The 23222-nt window shown below is 41.7% G+C and overlaps 2 protein-coding genes across 4 annotated transcripts in view; one reads left to right on the top strand and one right to left on the bottom strand.

The window, feature by feature from the left end:
- Positions 1–7013: 7013 nt before the first annotated feature.
- Positions 7014–7975, top strand: LOC146548345 (uncharacterized). The gene has a single exon (XM_085265519.1). It carries the CDS (start codon positions 7046–7048, stop codon positions 7652–7654), a length of 609 nt encoding a protein of 202 aa, XP_085121645.1. The 5' UTR covers positions 7014–7045; the 3' UTR covers positions 7655–7975.
- A 2688-nt stretch (positions 7976–10663) lies between these two features.
- hecw2b (HECT, C2 and WW domain containing E3 ubiquitin protein ligase 2b) overlaps positions 10664–23222 on the bottom strand; it is a 77463-nt gene continuing 64904 nt past the window's right edge. For all 3 annotated transcript variants that reach the window (XM_085265516.1, XM_085265518.1, XM_085265517.1), the window contains 3 exons: positions 20110–20195; positions 19858–19970; positions 10664–11116 (listed from right to left, as the gene is read on the bottom strand). In XM_085265516.1, coding sequence (XP_085121642.1) covers positions 11005–11116; positions 19858–19970; positions 20110–20195 — 311 coding nt within the window. In that variant the 3' untranslated portion in view covers positions 10664–11004. The remainder of the gene's footprint in view (positions 11117–19857; positions 19971–20109; positions 20196–23222) is intronic.

Genomic DNA, 23222 nt, shown 5'->3' with positions numbered 1-23222 from the left:
TGCGGTCTGTCGATCGAGAACACTGAAGATATCGACCTATTCGGAACCATGATAACAGAGTTCTTGCTGATCGGAGCTGGCTTGGCCCTGGCTTATCGGAGAATTAAGAAAGCGGAACCGGCTGTTCAAACCCCCACAAGGCTGCCCGCTGGGATTGGAACGATGGGACGAGGTGCGGCTTCTCAGAAAGGGCTCACTGAATGCAGCAGGTTAAGAGCTTGGAGGCGCTAACGGCTGCAGTGAAGGCTCAGAATAACACCTCTGAGCGTATATTGGATTACATCAGGGAAGAGTCCACTCGGAACAACACCTCTGGGCGGAAGCTGGATTACATCGCGGATCAGTTGGCTGCGGTCGTGAGGTCTCAGAATCTGCTCTGTGAGCAAAAGTGTGAAAAGACCACGGAATTGAAGGTAAATAACATCATGGAGAAACTCGCAGCTATCCAACGGGAGATTGAGAGACCAGTGTCGGAGTGTAAAAAACAGCTTGAAATTCTCATGAGTTGTTTGTAAAAGAAAAACCACCATTATAATGCGGATACCCCTTCGGTGCCAGCTGTGGGCTCAAGCTGAACAAAAACTCCCTGATAACGACTGTGTTGAGTCTGTTCCTTCCCATTCCATGCAAGGCCACCTGGGTTGGCTGGTAGACTGTTTACTTAGCCTGATAGGGCGAAGGACACTGTCTCAGCTGAACTATGGACACGCACACACATACACTTACACTGATGAGCACACACTCATCCCCCCTCCCTTTCCAAACGCCTTAGATGCTTGTTTCCTGCGGGGGAACATGGCGGGTCTGTGTGCCGCGCTGGAATGGTAGCGCTGTGCAGGGCGGCTGCTGTGTTCGCTTCGGATTACTCCTCACCCCCCACCCGACCCTGTGGCTTGTCATGTCTTTCACAATGTTGTGCTGTGGACATTTATGCGCTTTTTGTGCAGGGGAGTTTTTTTTGTTTCCTGTACTCATGCTGTCCCACCATGGAAGCACAGCATGAGTAGAGGTCTCTTTTTTCCTCTTGTACTTTCCCCATTGTAGTGTACATTTCAGTGTTTTTCTGTAACGCTACCGATCTCCGACTTGTATCCCCATGTAATGTCTGTGTTGTGTGTGTAAGGTCGGGGGGGGGGGGTCCCATTTCACTGCAGGGCAACCTGCATGTGGCGAATAAAGCTTTGATTGATTGATTGATTGATTGATTGATTGATTGAGTAATAGCAACAGGGATGAGTCAGTGAGTCAGTTGGGTGTCAGTAAAGTGATTCTGGAGTATTGAACGATTCGTTCATTATTCGCACATCACTAAACCGAGCAGATATTTGAAGTTTACACACCCACATTCACAGGCACTGAAAAAATGTTAAAAGTTTCTTTTGTGACCCAGAAAGATTAATAAGAGTTGTTGTGATATTTTGATACCATGGTAGCATTTACAGGATATTGTTTTATAGTGATATTATACAGGAAAACTGTTACTCAATAAGGCCCATTTACTAGTTGTTTTTCTCTTTCTCTGTGACCCAAGAATTAATGTGTAAGAATCACAGGATGGTACCTCAAGGTCGAAAACACCACAGAGATCACTTCCTTACTCCCATCCTCCCTTCCTTATCCTTTAGAAAAGAGTTTGTTAAAGGCCAGGTGGTTTGTTTCAGAATTCACTAATGAAAGAACTCTGTATTCTATGTCTAGGAGTGTATTTTGCTGGAATGATCATAAATTGTAGCTGAACTGATAAACTACACAAAGGATACTTCTTTGCTCAGAAGGCAGGAAGACGTTTCCTTATTTGGTCTGTACCGGTTTGAACTGAGAATCTGCTGACACACGAACCTTTTTTTTTCCTCTATATAAACTGTTGTATACTGAATAAACCTTTGAGTTGATTTTGGAAGAGCAACCTGAAGCAGTTTCTGTGTCATTTTGTTCTCCCAAGCTACTCCCGGCGCTGTAACTAACCTGCTGAACGGCATACCTGAGCTTACTTTGAATAATTAATTTTATACAGAACTCTGCTTATCGGTGCTCACGCCTTGGAGGAAACCCGATCCATGGAGAAACCCGGGACGGAGATTTCTTTCAATTTGGTGTCAGAAGTGGGATCCGCTGACGAAGGTAAATACACGTCTTTAATATTTATATGGGACTGTATTATACCTCTCTCAGTGATTGATCTATAATGAAACGGGATATGCTGACGAAGTTTCACTTAGTGATCCAGAGAGATACACTGACGACTTCCTTAGTCCCCGAATAAAGTAAATTAAAAGCAGAAAGACACAGGAGATTGCCTGTTGTATTGCGAGAAGTTGCTCGTTAAGTGAGAAATTGCTCACCCAAACAAAAATTGCTAGCTAGCGATAAGATTTAAAGTAACCTCAGCTGTGCCGCAGCAAAATACTAACATAAATCCTTCAAGCGTGTAAACCCCTCTGGAAATCACTGAACATGGGTCAGAATAATTCAAAGACCACAGACAGGTCCGATAAAAAATCGAAATTACCTGTAAAACCAAAAAATAATAAAATACCAAAAGCGAAACATCAGCATTTACCACAACCAGATTTTCCATTTCATACATTATGACTCCATCTGCAGCAACCAAATTATCTCCATTTGAAATAAGACTATTTCCAACACCATGGTCAGCTTCCAGAGGGGCACCGCTAGTAGAAGGTGATGTATATTGCATTGTCCGACTATGTTCACAATCTGGTAGAAACACTGAATAATAACTATCAGAAAGTTTGTCTTTCTCAGCCTCTCCCCTCCACAGTTCCACCAGTGGAGACAAGGAGATGCGGTGTTGGTGAAGTCGCTAAAACCAAGGACACTCAGGGAGGCCGCGCGTTTTCCAGCCCCCAGACTGTACTGGCAGTGACGAAGAACCAGCATCCTCACAGACGGACAACCTCAGTGGATTCATGCCAGCAGGGTTAAGACCAGCCCAACCAGACCATCTCAGGCGTCGGATCAAGTAGACGACGTCTCCGGCGAGCCAACGCCCGGAACCAAAACAAATAAACACACAACGGGTAGATGACATCTCCGGCGAGCCAGCGCCCGGATCCAATACACCTACACACACGCAATCACTGATTAACACACAACGCCTGAAAGAGCCAAGACTCAGAGAGCTCTTTGATGCTTCACCTGAACAACAACAAGGTACTCAAACATCCAGCAGGAACAGAAAGCCGAGAGTACCACAGGATGTCTAATCTGATAAAGCTAGACTCATTCCATCCTGATCATGGAGAAAATGAAATGCCCATTGTCATCATACGACGCTTATTCTGTGTCTCTCGAACCTGGGACCAGGCCAGGAGACGACTGAAGAACTGTTTTTCTTATATATTTAGGTTATTTATCATATCTATCGCATTAACTTTAGGATTTTTCTTTGCTATTTTGTATTGTAAACTGCAACCATGTTCACATTTCTGCAGGTCGTATCTTGCTGACAATACCTCATGCTCCATTTGGCAAGACACCAACCTAGTACGCTCCTTACGCTCCCTAAAATCAGTAAATGGCAACATAGATGCCACTAATAAACCATTTTATGCACCCTCTAGAGCAGGAGTTAACTCCTGGTATGAAAATGCCAGAACAGCCGCTCGTGACTTAGGAAACAGTAACTGTTATGTCTGTTCAAAGGCTAATCCAGAACAGGTTATAGTAGGATACCCCATATCCAGTTTCCCCCTCACTGAGGGACTAGAGGAAATCGGCGGAGATAATGCTCTCCTTAAAGACACTTTACAGTTGACTCTGAGCCCTCTCGACTGCCTACTTAGACACACACACACACCAACTAACCCTGAGACTCCATTAGGCGAATTATTGAAGTTATCTAATGACACCACAGGGACCTGCGCCCCAATGAAACGCCCCAAGAATAGGTTAAAGCCCTCACTACCCCTAGGACAGATCCCTTTCCATTTTAATACTAGTATGATATGTCTGCGCAGACTAAAGTTAACTGGCCCAGACACACACATAGATTATACAAAGGATAACTACACATTTTTCTCTGACTCCCCAGGTGCACGCTGTAATGAGACATGGCTAGCTGTCTCTGTGGCTGAAGTTTTATCATATCTGGAGGAACACACACACAGTTCAAGTTTGAGCGGAGAATCGATCATTGTTCCCCCAGAAGGTGTATTAAATGATACTGACTGGGGGGAGTTAGTTAAATCACACATGGTCACGCGCCTAACTAGAGCAATCCCTAACGGTTATTGGTTGTGCAACAATACTCTTAGACTAGCCTTACCTGTTAATTGGACCGGTACCTGTGGTCTAGTGACCGTTGATGTATGCTGTACTTTCATTCCCAATAACACCGCCCCTAACGGTTCATTCACACAAGCTATGAATAGACTTGAAGCATTGAAGATAGAACTAATTGCCAATACAGGCCACGGTCAGTGGCTAGATAAGTGGCTACAGGACACGTTTGGAAAATGGAAGGAACTAATTGTAGCCTTTGTAACCGTTGCCGCATGTTTTCGATAATTATTGTCTGTTGTGTGATACCATGTATACGCTCTCAGGATTTTTGATATTAAGCTTGCTCGAAGGACCAGTTACATTTATGATTTGTTTTATGTTTATGATTTGTCTTTATATTATGTTATTACATTCTGTCTTTATACTATGTTATCATTTCATGATAAAAGGAGGGAACTGTTGTGATATTTTGATACCATGGTAGCATTTACAGGATATTGTTTTATAGTGATATTATACAGGAAAACTGTTACTCAATAAGGCCCATTTACTAGTTGTTTTTCTCTTTCTCTCTGACCCATGTATTAATGTGTAAGAATCACAGGCTGGTACCTCAAGGTCGAAAACACCACAGAGATCACTTCCTTACTCCCATCCTCCCTTCCTTATCCTTTAGAAAAGAGCTTGTTAAAGGCCAGGTGGTTTGTTTCAGAATTCACTAATGAAAGAACTCTGTATTCTGTGTCTAGGAGTGTATTTTGCTGGAATGATCATAAATTGTAGCTGAACTGATAAACTATACAAAGGATACTTCTTTGCTCAGAAGGCAGGAAGACGTTTCCTTATTTGGTCTGTACCGGTTTGAACTGAGAATCTGCTGACACACGAACCTTTTTTTTTCCTCTATATAAACTGTTGTATACTGAATAAACCTTTGAGTTGATTTTGGAAGAGCAACCTGAAGCAGTTTCTGTGTCATTTTGTTCTCCCAAGCTACTCCCGGCGCTGTAACTAACCTGCTGAACGGCATACCTGAGCTTACTTTGAATAATTAATTTTATACAGAACTCTGCTTATCGGTGCTCACGCCTTGGAGGAAACCCGATCCATGGAGAAACCCGGGACGGAGATTTCTTTCAAGAGTAATTTTAAAACTTAGTAGCAGCCGCCATTGCTGGAAACTGGAGTTTGGCTGGGCCGCGCTATGAATTCTGGGATATGGTGGGCCACGAAAGGACACACCTGACCCATCCTTCAAATTCAGGGAAAAGGAGGATGCATTTGTCGGCTGCATTCGGAGGAGTCTATGAATTTGGACAGCCTTCGGCGCGTCACTGTGACATAATTGGTCTACGAATGCGCCCTCAGCAGTGTTGCCAACTCCTCAGTAAGGAAAATCGCTATTGGTTGTCCTAAAAGTCGCTAGAAGTCGCTAAATGACGTCATCGCCTAATTTGCATAATTGATCATGCTAATCTAATTGTAACCTACGTTGTTGGAGAGAGAAATAACATCGTGGAAGAGACATAAAGTGAGTAAAAAACGTCCTAAATGCATTTAGAATTTATTTAGAACTACAAATTAAATTTCTTTTAGCAATTATTGGGATTTTTTAATGTCACAATTCCAACCCTGCTGCTTTACCCGGGCTTGGACCGGCAAAAGTGACCCGAAATAGGCACTCTGGTGGAGTTACTTTGTGTGTGGGTTCCAAGGCACTTGTAGCTATTCTGGTGGTACAATTTCTTCAGTTCTGACTACTTCTCTCTCTCTCGCGCTCTCTCATACCATCTGAGTATGTCCCCCCCAGTCCAAATGACATTCCAATGTTGTTGATGGGCCCTTCCTGTTCGAGCATTACTGTACACCAGTATACAAAGCAAGGTCCATGGATGAGTGGGTTTGGTGTAGAAGAACTTGATGGTCCTGCACAGAGAGCACAAATGCTGCTGGCAGTCCTTATGTCCAAATATATCCCCTCACTTTCCTCTCTTCTCTTTCTCACACCTTTCTCTATCTCTGATTTAAGTTATCTCTTACTCTTTTCTCTCCTTGGGAAATACAGCAGGTGTACCTTTAGCTAGCACAGTGTGACAATGTGTCTTTGGTGATTTTTGTTCCTGCCATCTGAAGGTACTTATGGATATCTGGACCAAAAAGTCCGTTCCAGATGGTTCTGGCCTACTTTAAAGATATTTGTATTAAAATGTAAAAAAGTATAAGGCTGTCTGAAGTCGTCTCAGTAAATAGTATTCTAAAACTAGAAAACAACAAATCCTCAAAGTTAATGATGTGTAGCACAGATCAACTATTAGTGATTTTCAATTTATTCAAGATTTATTCAAGATTTATTCAAGCCAAAGGCAAAGATTTATATATTTGTCTTGTACTTAAAAAAATACAGTTTCACTACCACTCAGAGAATGACTGGGAAGTGTTAGCAGAATATCCAAATATCCTCATTTCAGTCTTCATCTCACTTTTGCCATCATTCAGCTAGTTACATATAAGATAAGATTAGGTCCCAGGTGTACATTAAAACAGCAATAATCTGCCTATGGATGATTCATAATTAACACATTCACATTTGAAATGTAGAAAATATTAAGGATTATATAATCTATTTTATAATAATAACACAATTCTTCTTGAGCTCTCAGCGCAGGCGGTCGCACTTTCTCCTCTCCTCCTCACCCTTATCTTCCCTGCTTAGCCTCTATGTCCTTGTCTTGTCTTGTGTGCATTTACTTTCCCTGGAACAGTCTCTCACAGTCTGTGTCTAAAAACCTAAAAGAGAATTATGGATTTGATCAACTGGTCTCTGAATGCTATTGACACCCTTTTCTCAACGAGAAGTCTGGGCTCGGGAGAGCCTGAGTGCCCTGGAGGGACTTTCCCTGCCGGTTACACGATGGACGGGTGGCAGAACTGGAGGACTGTGTGCCTGGCGGGACTGTCGATCGAGGACGCTGAAGATATCTACCTATTCGGAACCATGATAACAGGGTTCATGCTGATCGGCGTTGGCCTAGCCCTGCTTTATCAGAGAAATAAGAAAGCGGAACCGGCTGTTCAAACCCCCACATGGCTGCCCGCTGGATTCGAAGCGCCGGGACGAGGCGCGACCTCTCACAACGAACGTAATATGGTCAACACCTTGGAGACGCTTACAGCTGCTGTGAAGGCTCAAAACAACACCATTGAGCGTATGAGGGGAAACATCAGAGAGAGGCCTGCTCAAAATGAGACCCTTGAGCGACAGTTGGAAAACATCGCGGAACGGATCACTGCAGTTGTGAAGTCTCAGAATCAAAAGACTGACAACACCATGGAACAGAAGTTTGATACCATCATGGGGAGGCTCGCGGCTCTCCAACGGGAGATCGAGAGACCAGCCTCGGAGTGCTAGAATTCGAGCTGCTCACAAAGGAGAAATCAACAATATTCAACATTTGGACACCACGGCCCCAGCTGCAGGCCCAAGGCTGGAGCCCACCAAAACAACTCCCTGATAACGACTGTGTGATGACTATTCTTCCCGCCCCATGAAGGACACCTGGATTGGCTGGAGGACTGTTTACTTAGCCTGATAGGCCGAAGGACACTGTCTCAGCTAAACTATGGACACGCACACACACACACACTTACACTGACAAGCACTCACTCATCCCCCTCCCTTTCCAACGCCTTCGATGCTTGTGCCCTACCGGGGATGATAGCAGTCAACTGGACCAGCGCAGATGCTGCAGGACCGGATGCGCTGTCTACGCCGGCTCTCTCTTACCCTTTACTCGCCCCTGTTGCTTGTCTCGTGTTTCTATGGTGTATTGATAGTCATGTGCTTTGTGCTGAGGTGTTTTTTCTGTTATCAAATTGTTCTCCCACTAGGAGCTCAGTCTGAGTGGAGTTTTTTTTCTCCTCCTCTTACCTCATGTAGTGTATTTTCGTTGTTTTTTCCTATCAGCCTACCTTCTGACATGTCTGCCCAATGTGATGTTTGTGTAAAGTTGGTCAGAAGGTTCCTTTGTGAGTGCGCATGCGCCATTAGCGTGCTGCCTGCTGTAACCCTAATTTCCCTCGGGATGAATAAAGTATTCTGATTCTGATTCAATTATATTATTATATAAAATACTTTTATCATTGTGCATCTTGATGTTTGGTTTAATCTGGTATTATTATGAAATTTAAGCCCCGATTCATCGTCATTAGACACAGAGTCTGTCATTAAAAACCAAACAAAAACTTCAATAGAGATGAAACTTTATTTTAGAAGAGAAGTGCTTACAAATATTCATATATTAAAGTACGGTGGACTGGACAGACTGATTGGCTGTCAGATGTGTGGCTGCCACGTAAGGCTCAAAACTTTGGTACATTCTAGCCAGACAGACAAGTGAGAGAACTGACAGAACTGTTTTCAGTACGAGAAGTATTTGAAGTGAATTTGTACATGAAATTTTACTCAGCTTCCTGCCAAAATGTATCTTTAGTCTCTAAAAATATAAAGAAGGAGAATATGTCTGTGAAGGTTCTCAGTCATCCAGGTCATCGTAGTCAAAGGAGCTTGCAAAGAAAAGCGTCTGGACTGGACACATCCTGGGCCATCTGACCTCAGGAAATCGCATGATAAGGTGGGGCCAGGTTTCACAATGAACACACCCGAAACTCTGGCTGATTGGGACCCACACCCAGTTTCACGCCTTGGCTCAGGCGATTAGAGGATAATCAGGGGGTCCTTTTGTCCCTCTGTGGGGGGAAACTCCCACTAGGTTTATATCTGGGACTCTCCACCATTTGACCTTAGAACTGAAGAAGCTTCTCGGATGAGAGGTGAAACGTCTTCAAGCAACTTAAAGAAGTCCAGACGCTTTTCTTTGCAAGCTCCTTTGAATAAAGAAGGAGAACAGTAGGTCCAAGACAAAATCAATTTCAAATATTTAAAGCAGCAGGAGTGGTTCCAATGTTCTAAATAAATAACTGTGCACTAAATAATTTACACTGTTGAATGCCATCTAACACACATAAACCTCTCTGCACAGTAGCAGTCTGTATGTTGTTACTTCAGGCACACATCCAGTGGTGTAAACCCAGTGGGACACTCATTTCAGCAAGAAAAGAAAGTAGATGAAGAATTAAGCATGTTTACACAACACTCATATTACAAGAAAATAAGTCAGAACTAAAGGGACAGTGAAAAGTGATGAGAATATAGACACATTCAAAGTAAGTAAGTAATTGAGAACTTGTGTCAGCATTAATGATAGTGCATCAGAATTACTCAGAAATAATTAGTTTCATTAAGGGCAACTTTTTCATGCACTGCTTTTAGGTTCCTTTTTAGTCTTTAATATTCTGTGCATGAAATAATAATATAAACCAAAGTCCAGGACTAAAGATTTGACTTGTTTTTCTGTGGTAGTGCAGTGCATGCTTAAATTTATACTGCATCCTAAGTGAAGATCTGAATATACAAAAGAGAATAAACTAACTGCAAAGTCCTTCGAACTGGATTTTATGGGTAATGTTCATGCTTCTACCATTACAGAGTTTTTACTGCTGAATGACTGAAGAAGGTCCAGGTGCTTAATTGGCTGACATCTAAGTCTTTCATCAGTGAAAAACATTTGATACATGAGGAAGTGAAAAACACAACAAAGAAGACTTAAGTAACTAGAATCCTATATCAGACAAGGAGATAACATTCCTTTTCCAAAGACTCACTCAATAGTGATAAACATGACACGATCCCGTCTTAATTTTTATGAGATGTGTTTCTGCCATTAAATTCAAATTGACTTTTTTTTCCTCAAACTCCTCAAATTTTCTGTCTTAATTTATATTTTACATAGCATCCTAATGTTTTGAAGACTGGGGTTGTAAAAGTAAAATGATAAATTGATGATCATATATTGGTTGTCAATATAGTAACTCAGGTAAGTGGTGACCAAATATGTTTTTGCCAACAGATCCAGATCTGGTAGAGATATCACAATCTACACTGTAAAGCTAGCTAGTTAGTTCAGATCACACATGTCACTCCTGCATCATTAGAAAACGAGTTAAACAACAGGGTAGCTGCAATACCAAAAATGTCTGACTACACTCCAGAATTAGCTGAGGACAAAGTCCACTGAAAAACAAAAAAAATTACCTTAGGTCTACCTCAGCTTTTTAATAAATAAATGCACAACCTACACATAGTGAAGTTACTACATCACAATAACATGCTGTATTACAAGTGCATTGTAGAGACACATAGTCTTGGATGGTCCTTATAGTCCTCCAAGATCCATCCAAACTCAGTTAAAGAAGTAGAATCAGGTCAATATTCGCAGGGAAGGCAGTGGCTGCAGGTTCTTTAATTGGTCTAACCATTTTAACCTCCTTGATTCCCCCCCCCCCCCCCCCCCCCCCCCCCCCAAAAAAAATAATTAAAAAAAACTCAGGCGCCCTTGACCTCTGATTGGTCAGATCTTGGCAGTTCCAGTCAGAGTCCTAAAGCGAGCGCAGGTCTTCATTTGTCATGTCACATAGGTGAAAGCAAGTTATTAAGTAGGTGTGAAGTACATGCAGGTGCAACAAAAAAGGTTTACCTTTGTACACAAAACATTTCAAAGGGTCAGATCCTGTAACAAAACATCCTGTTATAAATTTAAATCAGGAGTTGGACTTCAAAATCTGACTTTTAAACGTCACTATCAGCAGCAGTCTTCCAGGGGCAGACGCAGGGTAAACTGGGATATGGGGGAGACGAGAATCTCATTCCAGTCCAAAGGTGCTGGTCTCTTCCACAGCAGTCAGCAGCTTCTCATACAGCACTGAGAAAGATGGGTACGGTGGTAGGTCCAGCCGGTTGAAGCAGGTGTGAGCTCTGGAGAACAGAGCAGAGACAGTGTTGTTCATCAGCAAATGCTTGAACAGAAGCCACAGTGTGTATTCTGGATGTATTAAAGCACAGGCCACTGACAGGATACATAGAGAAGCTCAAATCTAAGAAAAATCAGGTTTTATTATCATAATTACTACAGTGCATGACCGAAATAAGTGCCTGGAAATGCAGAGAACTTTAATATTTAATATCATAGACACAGAAATAACTAGGATTACCCCAGCAAACTAAATGTGGGGCACAAAGTTTGACTGTGTGAGAATATTACCATTTCTTCTTTTTGCATTAACATTTACAGACGTGACAGACAGACAAAAACATGTCAACGTTAAGAAACTCAACTGAAAAGAGAGAAAAATAAACAAATTAAAAAACATATTGTTGCACCTGTATGTGTAATCATAGCATGTTTCTGTGAAGACTAAGTATCTTTTCTAGTATAGCACATATATACATAATAATACATTTTTGATTAGAACCAGAAATCCTATCACTATTGTATCATATCAAAATTACCCCTACATGGAGAAAGAAGGAGAGCACCTCTGATTAAAAAAATATTACATTTTGACCACTAATTATCATTTTTATCAGTTAAACGTTTAAAGGAAAATTTCATTCTTTCCATTGCATGTATATGTTATACAGTCTCTATCCTATCTATCCTAACAATCTTCAATAGTCGGACATGTGATATGAAAAATCTTAAAATGCTCTTCCCAATTACTCCTTTGCATGTTTCTGAATTTGAGGTGTAGCAGCATTTCTTATACATATTAAGCCAGTCATTTTTATTTATTTTATATTTGCATCTTTCTCCCTAAATGTACGAGGTAGATAAAAGTAGATCGACGTTTTTTCCTTCTTGCAGAGACTCGAAATAAGTTTCCCCTTTGTGTTGCCTTCATATGAGTTCACAAAAATAGTGATCAGGCCAGATTCTTTACCTTGTGTAATTGTGTCTTTTTTGAAGATGTCTAAAAAACATCCTCTTTTTCTAAATTACATTTATTAGAATGTTTTTGGAAGGAATCCAGGCCTTCTTCAGATGATACATAATGCCATATGAAGTGATTCCATTCTCTACCCATTTTTTTTTTTTTTTTTTAATACTTTCTCTTTATTGATTTTCATCTTATTTTACATACAGAACTAAAGAGGGCAGGGGGAACCAACACAGTCACACATGTTCGCATATTCCAAAATACACAACGCCTTGTTTTACTTACACATATTACATATTACACAGGTGCATGTTCCATTCAAACAAATTCGCAGCTGTCCCTCTGCATCACAGAGGTATCAGTTTCTAGCCTCTTGACATAATGATCCCATCGTTCCCAAAGTCTCTCTCCTTTCTCCTTCTGTAGCCGCAGTGAGAGGGTAATCAGTTCCATATGATGAATTGCGTTAATAATGTCTATGACCAGCTTCCGCGTGGGGGGGCTTGTCTGTAACCAACACCTAGTAATTGCCTTTTTGCATGCAACCATAATTATTTTCAGTAAGTATAAGTCTCTGTTATTTATATCCTCAGGGATATTCCCAAGGTACATGGTACTAAAGGAGAAGTCCAGTATTACTTCCAGCACATCCATCACCATTTGTTTAATCTCCTCCCAAAAGGTCTTCAGTTTAGGGCATGACCAGAAGACATGGAAGCAACCTGCAGCGACCTCCCCGCACTCCCTCCAGCATGAAGCGCCTGAACCACTTATTTTGGATTTCTGCTTTGGTGTGATGAAGAATCTAATTAAATTCTTCCATCCAAAATCTCGCCATGTTAAAGAATTTGTGGTAGACAACACATTCTTCCACATCCGCAACCAATCTTCCTCTGAGATAGTTATACCTGCTTCTTTTTCCCATCGATGACTGACATATCTTGTTGAGGTCTTTTTCATGGCTGTAAAACTTCTGTATATTTTGCCTATAGTACCTCTTATAATGTTCTCACCATAAGCATCCATAAATATTTGGATCACCCCACTAGCATCTGCGTCAAGCATTCTAATTTCCTTCCGGAAGAAGCTCCGAACCTGCAGGTAACGATAAAAATCTTCCCTGCCGATCTCGTAAATCTGACACATGTCCTCAAATTTGATCAGCTCCCCATGCTTAACTATCTTACAGATCGCAGTGATTCCATGCCTGGACCACTCCCTGAATTTATGGTCTAACAATGCTGGAAGGAAGCGTGGGAGATACGCTGGCCATCCCAGCAACCCTATTTCCCTATTAAGACCAAAAATTTTAATCACATCTGCCCATTTTTTCAGGGAAAAACTTACACATAAATTTTGCATCTGATATGCCTGTGGCAAACTCTCAAGAGACCCCAGAACAGACTGTATTGGGAAATCCATCAAGGAAAGCTCAATGTGCTTCCATTTTGCCTCAAACTTAGAGTTACACCAGCACACTAGAGGTCTGATCTGGGCTGCCAGATAGTAATCCTCAAAGCACGGTAGAGCCATGCCCCCCCGCTCACCAGGCAGCTGCATTGTTGCATATTTCACTCTCGGCCTTTTATTTCCCCATATGAATCTTGAGCAATGCATATCCCATTCCCTAAATTGTTTTGCTGGAACCTCAACTGGAAGTGCTGCAAACAAATATAGCAGCTTTGGGAGGATATTTATCTTTATCGCTCTAACTCTGCTGCCCAGATCGAGGGGGAGCAGGCCCCACCTCTCCAGATCTTCATATATCTTCTTGTTCACCCGATTATAATTAACTTCATATAACAATGCAGGGTCTTTTGTCAGCAGGATCCCCAAATACTCCATTTGAGATTGATGCCATCCGAATCTATATCTTGCTACCAATTGTCTTGAGGGGTTAAAGGAGAATGCCAAGATTTGAGTTTTTTGAATGTTCAGTCTATAACCAGACAGTCTGCCATATTCTTCCAGTATTTCCATAAGCAGAGGAATTCCCTCTTCCGGGTTTCCTAGCGCTACCAGCACATCGTCTGCATACAAGCAAATTTTATTTTCCACATTCCCCGTTGTAACCCCCTCCAATCGAGTATCTTCCCTGATACATTGAGCCAACGGCTCAATGAAAAGGTTAAAGAGCATTGGGCTCAACGGGCAGCCCTGCCTGCAGCCACGTCGTAGCGTTATCCGATTTGAGAGGCTTCCATTAACTTTGATCCTCGCTGTTGGAGACAAATAAATCATTCTTATACACTGAATAAACCTGTCACATAGCCCAAATCTCTTCAACACATGAAACAGAAATTCCCACCCGACTGTATCGTATGCCTTTTCCGCATCAAGCCCAATGAGAACTGTTCCAGTTTTCCCTTTAAGTATCCGGTCAATAATATGAATGGCCCTTCTGATATTATCGTGTGTTTGTCTGTTACCAATGAAGCCTGTTTGATCCTCCTCTATCAGCGTGGGCATCAATGTACTCAGCCTCCTAGCCAAAATCGCGGCAAATAGTTTATAATCTATATTTAACACGCTAATAGGTCTATAACCTCTGGGGTCAGTTTTATCCTTCCCTGCTTTTGGTATGACAGAGATATACGCCTCCCGCCACGATGGTGGGAGCGCCCCCCCACTCAGAGAGTAATTAAAAGAGGCCTTTAGTAGCGGGATTAAGGGTTCCCTCATCTGCCTATACCACTCTGGTGGAAATCCATCACATCCTGGGGCTTTAAAAGTCTTGAGTTTTGAGATCCCAATGTTAATCTCTTCTGCTGATATTTCTCTGACGAGTTTTTCATTCTGCTGCTTACCTATAAACGGTAGATCTAGGCTGGATAAGAAATTCTGAATCTTATGCTCATCTGCTTTGTCCGGTTGTGTGTATAGCTCAGTGTAATATTCTTCAAATGCTCTCTGAATTTCTTCAAGTTTATTAGTTATCTTATTTGTTCTTAAATTTCGAACTTTATGAATAGTGTTCTCCTGTTGTTGCCTCCTGAGTCTCCATGATAATAGCCTAGCAGCTTTGGGTCCTGCCTCATACCACCGTTGTCTATTATATTTTAATTTTTTTTCAATTTCCTCACTTAAAATTTTGTGGATCTCTTGTTTAACCAGCCTCATCTGCTCCAATACCTGGGGGCACCTTGTAACAGTGTGCAATTGTTCCAATTTTCCCAAATTTTCCTGCAAATCTGACAGCTTTTTTGCTCTCACCTTCTTTAGGACTGCACATTTTGCAATAATTTTACCCCTAAGGTATGCCTTAGCCGCATCCCATAAAATCGTAGGATTAACTGTTCCATTGTCATTGAGTTCTAAATATGTTTTTAACTCCTGTCCCATTTCTCTTTTAAACAAGTCATTATTTAACAGACCTGTGTTAAGCCTCCATAAGGTGTTTTTGGGGCTAGCTTTAAACCCAATCTTCATAGTTAGTCCCGAATGATCAGATAAATCTCTTTGTCCTATTATACAATCCTTCACTCTGTGGAGATCTTTACTAAAAGTAAAGAAATAATCAATCCTCGAGTACATATCATGTCTCGCTGAATAAAATGTAAATTTGCGTTCATGTTTGTGTAAATATCTCCATATATCTATAAGCCCCAACTCAGACAACATTGTTTTTACTTGTTTCTCTAATTTAGTTCCCCTCCGGTCTCGGCTAGTTGTATCCCATTTTGGATGGAGAAGTAAATTAAAATCTCCTGCACATATACATGTACCAACACTTTCTGCGGCGATAAGACTGAATATCTCCTTAAAGAACCCTGTACTACTACCAGGGGGTGCATATATATTACACAGCGTGACGTCTTCCTGTTCCATCTTCCCTTTCACCAACACAAATCTTCCCTCTTTATCTTTATGTTCTCCAGTAAACTCAAAACCAACCTTGTTCGGTATCAGAATGGCCACTCCTCTTTTTTTGCCAGATCTATGTGAGGCATAATAGATATTTTTGAATCCCATTCTCTTCCACTTCTCATGTTCTTCCTTTGAGAGATGCGTTTCTTGTAGAAATGCAATATCAATTTTTTCCCTTTTTAGCTTTGAAACTATCTTACTCCTCTTAATGGGATTCTTTATACCATTTACATTCAAAGACAATACCTTATAATACTGCATATGTTCTATATATTTCCAACTTATTTTCCTGCACCAACATACCAATACTCCCAGCCCTCAGAACACATAATAAACACACATGAACAAAGACAGAACTTGTCTTAACCAAATAAACCAGGTCTTCCATAAGAGAGGTTTTTTCTCTCCTCTCAGTCTGGGGGAAATGCCACAGTGTGGGGCCCCTCTCGTTTCCTATTTTAAAAGAAAAAGGGAAACTAAAAAACAAAAACAAAAAACACGTGAGTCACCTGCATCGGCCCCTCACCACTCTATGATCAAAGGGATATCGACGTGCCATATTCCATCACGGCCAGGGGAGGAGGCCATCCAACCATATATCCCCCTGTATTGATCAGCAGCCCGGCGCACCTGTTGTTCCGTTGGTCTTATGATCATCTTAACAGCGAAACGGGGCGGGTGGGGCGCAGGTGTTACTCCTCCGTACCGACGTCCTCCGTGCGCTGGAAAACCTTCAGCTTTTCCCGTACGCTCCCGCGTAGATCAGCTGTATTCCCGGCGCGTCGCGGCCCAACCACGCTCGTCGGTAGGATACTGCTGATCATCTCCGCCGTAATGCCTTTGGGCTTTCTTGTGGCCACCGGTCCCACCGTGTATCCGCGTCTTCTTAGATCCGCCGCAGCTTCCTCCGCGTTATTGTATAGGACCATTCCCGAGTCAAAATGAACCCGCATTTTAGCAAGCGGGGTCTGGAACCGGATGGCGTTTTCTTTAAGTACTTTTTTAACCGGGCCATACTCTTTTCTCTTCATTTGTATGTTTTCGGCATAGTCGTGATCAAAGAAAATCCGTTTCTCCTTTATATATACAGGCTTCTTCCATGCAGCGCGTAGGATTTGTTCTTTAATATTGAACTTTAAGAAGCGCACCACCGTTGATCGAGGGGGCGCCCCCGGCGGCGGCTGCACTCCCAGCGCCCGGTGAGCTCTCTCTATCCCTAGGCTCTTCTCGCTGCCCAAGTCCACACCGTCCCCCAACTCCGATATCATCATGCTTTCCACATACCTTAGCATGGAGGTGCCTTCTATGTTCTCAGGGATGCCATATATCCGTATGTTATTACGGCGTGAGCGCCCCTCCAAATCCGTAACCTTCTCTTGGAGCTGCCTCTGGTTATCCAGCAGCTGAACAATGGCATCCCTCACTCCAATGTCCCATTTCTCCTTCCCTACCATGTTTCTTTCCATTTCTTCCAGACGTTTCCCCACCTCCTCGATCCTGCTTGTGGCGGCGGTAACCTGTTGATTTATCTCGTGTGTTAACTCGCTCATTTGGGCTTTCATGTCCTCTTTCAAACTTGTTCTCACGAGCGATAGCTCCTTCTTCATCTCTGCCTTAAGGTCTTGCATGCCCTCCGCCACTACTTCACTCACCACTTGTCTGAGGGGGCCTAGCGCTGATGTTGCGGCCTCCGCCGCCATCCTCTCGCCCTCTTGCTCGGAGCGTGTTTCATATGTCTTACTCTCAAGTCGCGTTTCTAAGCTTCGGCCTGGGGCTCGTCCCTTCTTATTTTTATCTCCGCTCATTATTCTTAAAGGGGAAGTCGCTTTTAATGAATTATATTCTTGAATTGCGGATTATTTTGGCTATCGATGCAGGAGCTCCTGTTTATGCTGCTACTCTCGCCACCATGACACCGGAAGTCCGCTCTACCCATTTTTTTAATCTGCCATCTAATTCTGCTGGAAGCAATTCTGACAATAGTGAAGTCAGGCTGCCTTGTAATAATTTTCTAGGCAATGCAGAGCTATCCCTCTCTCCTCTTTGGTTAACTGCAGAGGTAGGAAGTAATGAAGTACAAATCTTAAGTAGAATTTTCAGATATTTGTACTTTACTTGAGTAGTTTTGTTTTTGCCTACACTGCATGCCAATTGGCTAGAATGTAGGTTTAATTTGCATGTAGGCAATCCTTGATTATTGTCCTTTTGTAAAAAAATAAATAAATAAATACAAAAAATACAAAAAATACAAAAATGTGTTTCTGGAAAATTGCCCAATACTTAAAATTACTTGATGTAATTATATCATTGTTTCCTGCAAAAACCTGACTTGTTACCAGTACGTATACACCTTTCTGGATTGAATTGTCATTATTATAATTATTTTTTGCACATATTTTGACCAGCTAATAGTCAATTTCAGGCTTTTATCTTTAATAGTTTTGAGATATTTATATGTAAACAATTTTTTTCAAAGTGCAAACAAAAAGAACAAAACCATAACATTTTTACGCAAATCTGAGATGGTTGGTATTTACTAGAGATGGCACGATACCACTTTTTTATGTCCGATACCGATACCGATATCATAAATTTGGATATCTGCCGATACCGATATGAATCCGATATAGTGTTTTTTAATCAACAAAACTGTTTTTTAAATATCTTGCTGCATTTTGCAAGTCTGCAAGTTCATACTCAAGTTTAAAACAACAACTACACTAAAGCTATTCTGTTATACCTGTATACAAAAAAAATATTTCATAGTTCAGCAATACTGATCAATCTAATAAACTTAGACCTACACCATCCTCCCTATTCTGGTATTTTAAAGAGTACTTAGCGTAAATATTAAGCAACCTAACTGATAGGGTTCCAACTCCCAGCAACAACAAAAATAAATAAATAAAAAATAGGGAACCACCCCTCACGCTCCACCTCATGATGCTTAATCGACGTAATCAACCTTAATTTGATGCAGTGTGAAAAAAAATGCACAGAAATCAATTATTTTTCAAGAAATATTAAATAGATTCAACATCTTTCTTCAACAAAATTGCAGACTGCACAGATGGTACCTTCCCAAAGGAAAAAGTACTATAGCTTACTAGGGTATATATATTAGACTTAATAGTCACTATATACAGTAATGGACTTCTATTCATTTTACATCAAATTAAAACTTTGGGTGTCAGATAATTATTTATTAAAAGCTCGACATTTTAAATGAGAATAAGAAAAAAGTATGTCTTTGTGCCCCCTTTTCCCTGTTCATGCCCTATCGGCCCCCCTGGCTAAACTTTGCTAGATCCGCCCCTGCACAGTTACCAGCCGTCAGCTACGTAGAAAAAGATCCTCGAGTAGAAAGTAATATTAAATACATTCTAACAACAGCTTATCAAGCTTAAACGTGCTGCTGTTGTTCAGCCGCTGGTTTCCTCTTTCTGGTGCAAAGTGGGCCAAAAACAAAGACGGACTCGCCACAGAAAAGCCGATCAGCTGATCGTTAAGCAGTTTCATGATTGAAGTAGCAGCAAGAAGAGGCAGTCGCTCGTTAAGCTTAACGCAGGAATGCTTTACAAACATTCAGAGATGGACTTACACACTTGCTTTACTTCTCTCGGGATAACTTTGTCGGAGATGAAATGCCGGGTTGCTAGCGAAGCTCCAAATGCTATCCAGACCACCGACAGGTCCCGCATGCCACAGCCGCTCTATCACGTGATGCATACTGCTCGACGTGCTAACCTGAGGTGAGTTACGGCGTGTTGCAAGTTTTGTGAGGTGCTTTCGTGATATTTAATGGATCGGATTACATTTTTTATTTTTCTCCGATATCCGATCCAGTAATTTAGGTCAGTATCGGACCGATACCGATACGTAATATCGGATCGGTCCATCTCTAGTATTTACCTGGGTAGGGAGGTGACTTTACCCCACTTCTCCACACAGAACCTACGGGGTCCATTGCTGCCTCGCAGAGAAGCAAAACCCTCATATGGAATGCTGGATGTCCCAGTCACAAACTGAGGATATAAGGTGAGAGACAACAAGTAGAAAAAAGACATGCGGATAAGAACACCAAGAAAGAACTGCAGTGTTACATGTTTGTTGTTATTGTTGCTTTTAATAAAAAGCCTCTTTAACTAAAACAAAAAAGCCTACCTGTAGGAGCCGCAATCTCTGCTCATTATTGAATCTCTCCACCGCTGCCCAGAACCACCGGATCACAATGTGGTTATCATGGTAACCTAAACACAACATTTCATGTTTTGTCAAAATGTCATGGTAATAGGACTATAATGAAAGCCAAAAAAACCAAAGCTCAAGTCTGAGTGAATCAAGGGATGAGCTTTTTGAAACCTTATTCTTAGTAAAAGTCGCCGAAGTTGTTAAAGTTTTTTTAAATCCTTTTTTAAGTGATGTATTTATTTTTTCATTTTAAACCACAATGACAAAAAAATCAAAATCAGAAAACCACGAAAACAAAACACAGCAAAACAACAAATGTCTTGATGCATGCTGAAGTTGATCCAGTTCATCTGGACGTTTTGACGTTTTTAGTGGGAGAAAAGTTTCATCACTCATCCAAGTGACTTCTTCATTCTCAGCTGAAGGCAGCAGTTGTTGTTGAGATGCAGTTGTTGTCTCTGTGGCTTTCAAATCCCAAAAACTGGTCCACCTGAACGATCCGGTCCCATGGCACAAATAGAGTAATATAGTGTACACTGTTCAGTCGAATGATTTATAAATCGGGGAAACCAAACAACCTCTCGACAGCCCAGGACTCTGCAGTCTACAGGCCAGTGGCCACTCTGTTAATGATGAGGATGTAACATCCTGGACAGGGAGAAACGCAGTTTGAGTGGGGAGTCAAGGAGGCCATTTAGATGAAAAAGGAAAGACCATCTCTGAATCGATGAGGGGGCCTAAGGGTACATCTGTCACCATCTTACAAGGCTGTGATTGCAGCCATTCCCCAACTCTCTGTGAATAGTTCTCATGGCGATTGATCAGTGGTCTTTGATCATCAATGGTTATTACAATTTGCAGTCTTTTGAATATGTGGCTTTACAGCTGAAGGCCTCATCCAGAGTTGTGTTTCTTAATGTTTACAGGCCTCCCAAATACTGCGCAGACTCTTTTAATGATCTCAGTGAACTGCTGTCTGTGATCTGTGTTGATTTTGACTGTGTAATTATTGTTGGGGATTTTAACATCCATGTGGACAACCCTCAGGACAAAGGGACTAAAGACCCTGAAAGTAAAATTTCAGCGCACACAAATACATCAACAGCAGTGATCACAAAACGGTGTATAACTGAAGACAGTAGTCAGATCTTTAACCAGGTCTTCCCATTAACACCTGACCTGTCCAGAGGGTCAGTCAATGAGCTCGTCAATAGCTTCAATGCTAACATGTTAAATGTAATGGACACTATTTCTCCCATTAAGGTGAAGGTTATCTCTGGAAGGAAAAAGTCTCCATGGAGAAACTCCACACTGGTGAAAAATGAAAAAAGAGAGTGTAGGAAAGCTGAGCGCAGATGGAGAAAAACAAACCTCCAGGTTCATTATGACATCTATAAAGAGAAACTTCACAATTATAATTTACAACTGAGGAGTGCAAGGAGGTCCTACTTCTCTGACATCATCACTAAAAACAGCCATAATGCTCGGGTCTTATTTTCTACAGTTGACAGGCTAACAAACCCTCCTGTGCCAGTGGCAGCTGAACTTCAACCATGGCCTGCAATGACTTTGCCAAATTCTTCACAGACAAAATCCAAAAGATTAGACAAGCAGTTGGTACATCAACAGCAGATCCAGGATATGTACTGTGTCCACCAAAAAACTGTTTAAACACCATGAAACAGTTTCAACCTATTAACAGCAAAGACCTGGAGGACATCTTAGGTCAGCTGAACTCCTCCTCCTGCTGTTTAGATGTCCTGCCAACAAGTTTTTTCAAAAAGGTCTCAAAGACTTTAGAGTCAGACCTGTTACAAATCGTCAACTTTTCTTTATTATCAGGTGTGTTTCCAGAATCACTAAAAACTGCTGTAATCAAACCTATACTGAAAAAGGACAATCTTGACAAGACACAAATGAACAACTACAGGCCGATCTCAAATCTCCCGTTTTTAAGTAAGATCATTGAAAAAGCAGTTTCTCAACAGCTCAGTTACTTCTTAAAACAGAATAATTGCTACGATGCCTTCCAGTCAGGTTTTAGACAGAACCACAGCACTGAAACCGCTCTGACCAAAGTGTTTAATGACATATGTCTGAACACAGACAGTGGAAAAATGTCAGTCCTAGTTTTACTGGATCTCAGTGCAGCATTTGATACAGTTGACCACAACATATTACTCAAACGACTGGAGAACTGGACAGGTCTCTCAGGAACTGTACTAAACTGGTTCAAAACATACGTAGAAAACAGGAAATACTTTGTATCAATAGGTAACTTCACATCTGAGCAGACAAGTATCACATGTGGAGTTCCCCAAGGTTCCATCTTGGGACCCCTTCTGTTTAACATCTACATGCTCCCACTGGCACAGATTATAAACAACAACAAAATAAACTATCACAGCTATGCAGATGACACACAAATATATATCACAATGTCACCAGGAGACCGAGGCCCTGTACAGGCTCTTGGTAAATGCATTGAGGAAATCAATGACTGGTTGTGCCACAATTTTCTCCAGCTAAACAAAAACAAACTGAGGTAATAGTCTTTGGCGCCAAAGAAAAACGATTACAGGTCACCAGAGAACTTCAATCTATACATCTAAAAACCACAAACCAGGCGAGAAATTTGGGTGTAGTGATGGATGCAGACCTAAACTTAGAAAAACACATTAAGACAATAACAAAGTCAGCTTACTATCACCTCAAGAATATTTCAAGGATAAAAGATCTGATGTCTCAACAGGACCTGGAAAAACTGACCCAATTTGTCTCAGGGTCACTTTTCTGTTTACACGCAGACAGGCGCTCGTGTGTGTGTGTGTGTGTGTGTGTGTGTGTGTGTGTGGTGCCACTGGCTGGAGTCGCTATAGCAACCAGGCTCACACCTGCCTGCTTAATGAGCTCTGTCTCTGTGAGCTCATTGTGAAACCTGGCCCCGCCCTATCATGTGATGTCCTGAGGTCAGATGGCCCAGGATGTGAGTGGGCGTTAAGGCGTCTGGGAAGGATCTCAAAACTGGATTATAGATGGCAGACAGTTGGTGTGTTAAGCCCCGCCCTCTGTTCAAAGATGGTCGC

This window comes from Mchenga conophoros, linkage group LG23 (assembly GCF_057382185.1).
Source record: "Mchenga conophoros isolate Kocher_MC1m ecotype Shallow Benthic linkage group LG23, M_conophoros_male_GT1.1, whole genome shotgun sequence".
Lineage (NCBI taxonomy): Eukaryota > Metazoa > Chordata > Actinopteri > Cichliformes > Cichlidae > Mchenga > Mchenga conophoros.
Note: the sequence above shows the minus strand (reverse complement) of the source record. Positions and strands in the feature narration are given on the sequence as shown.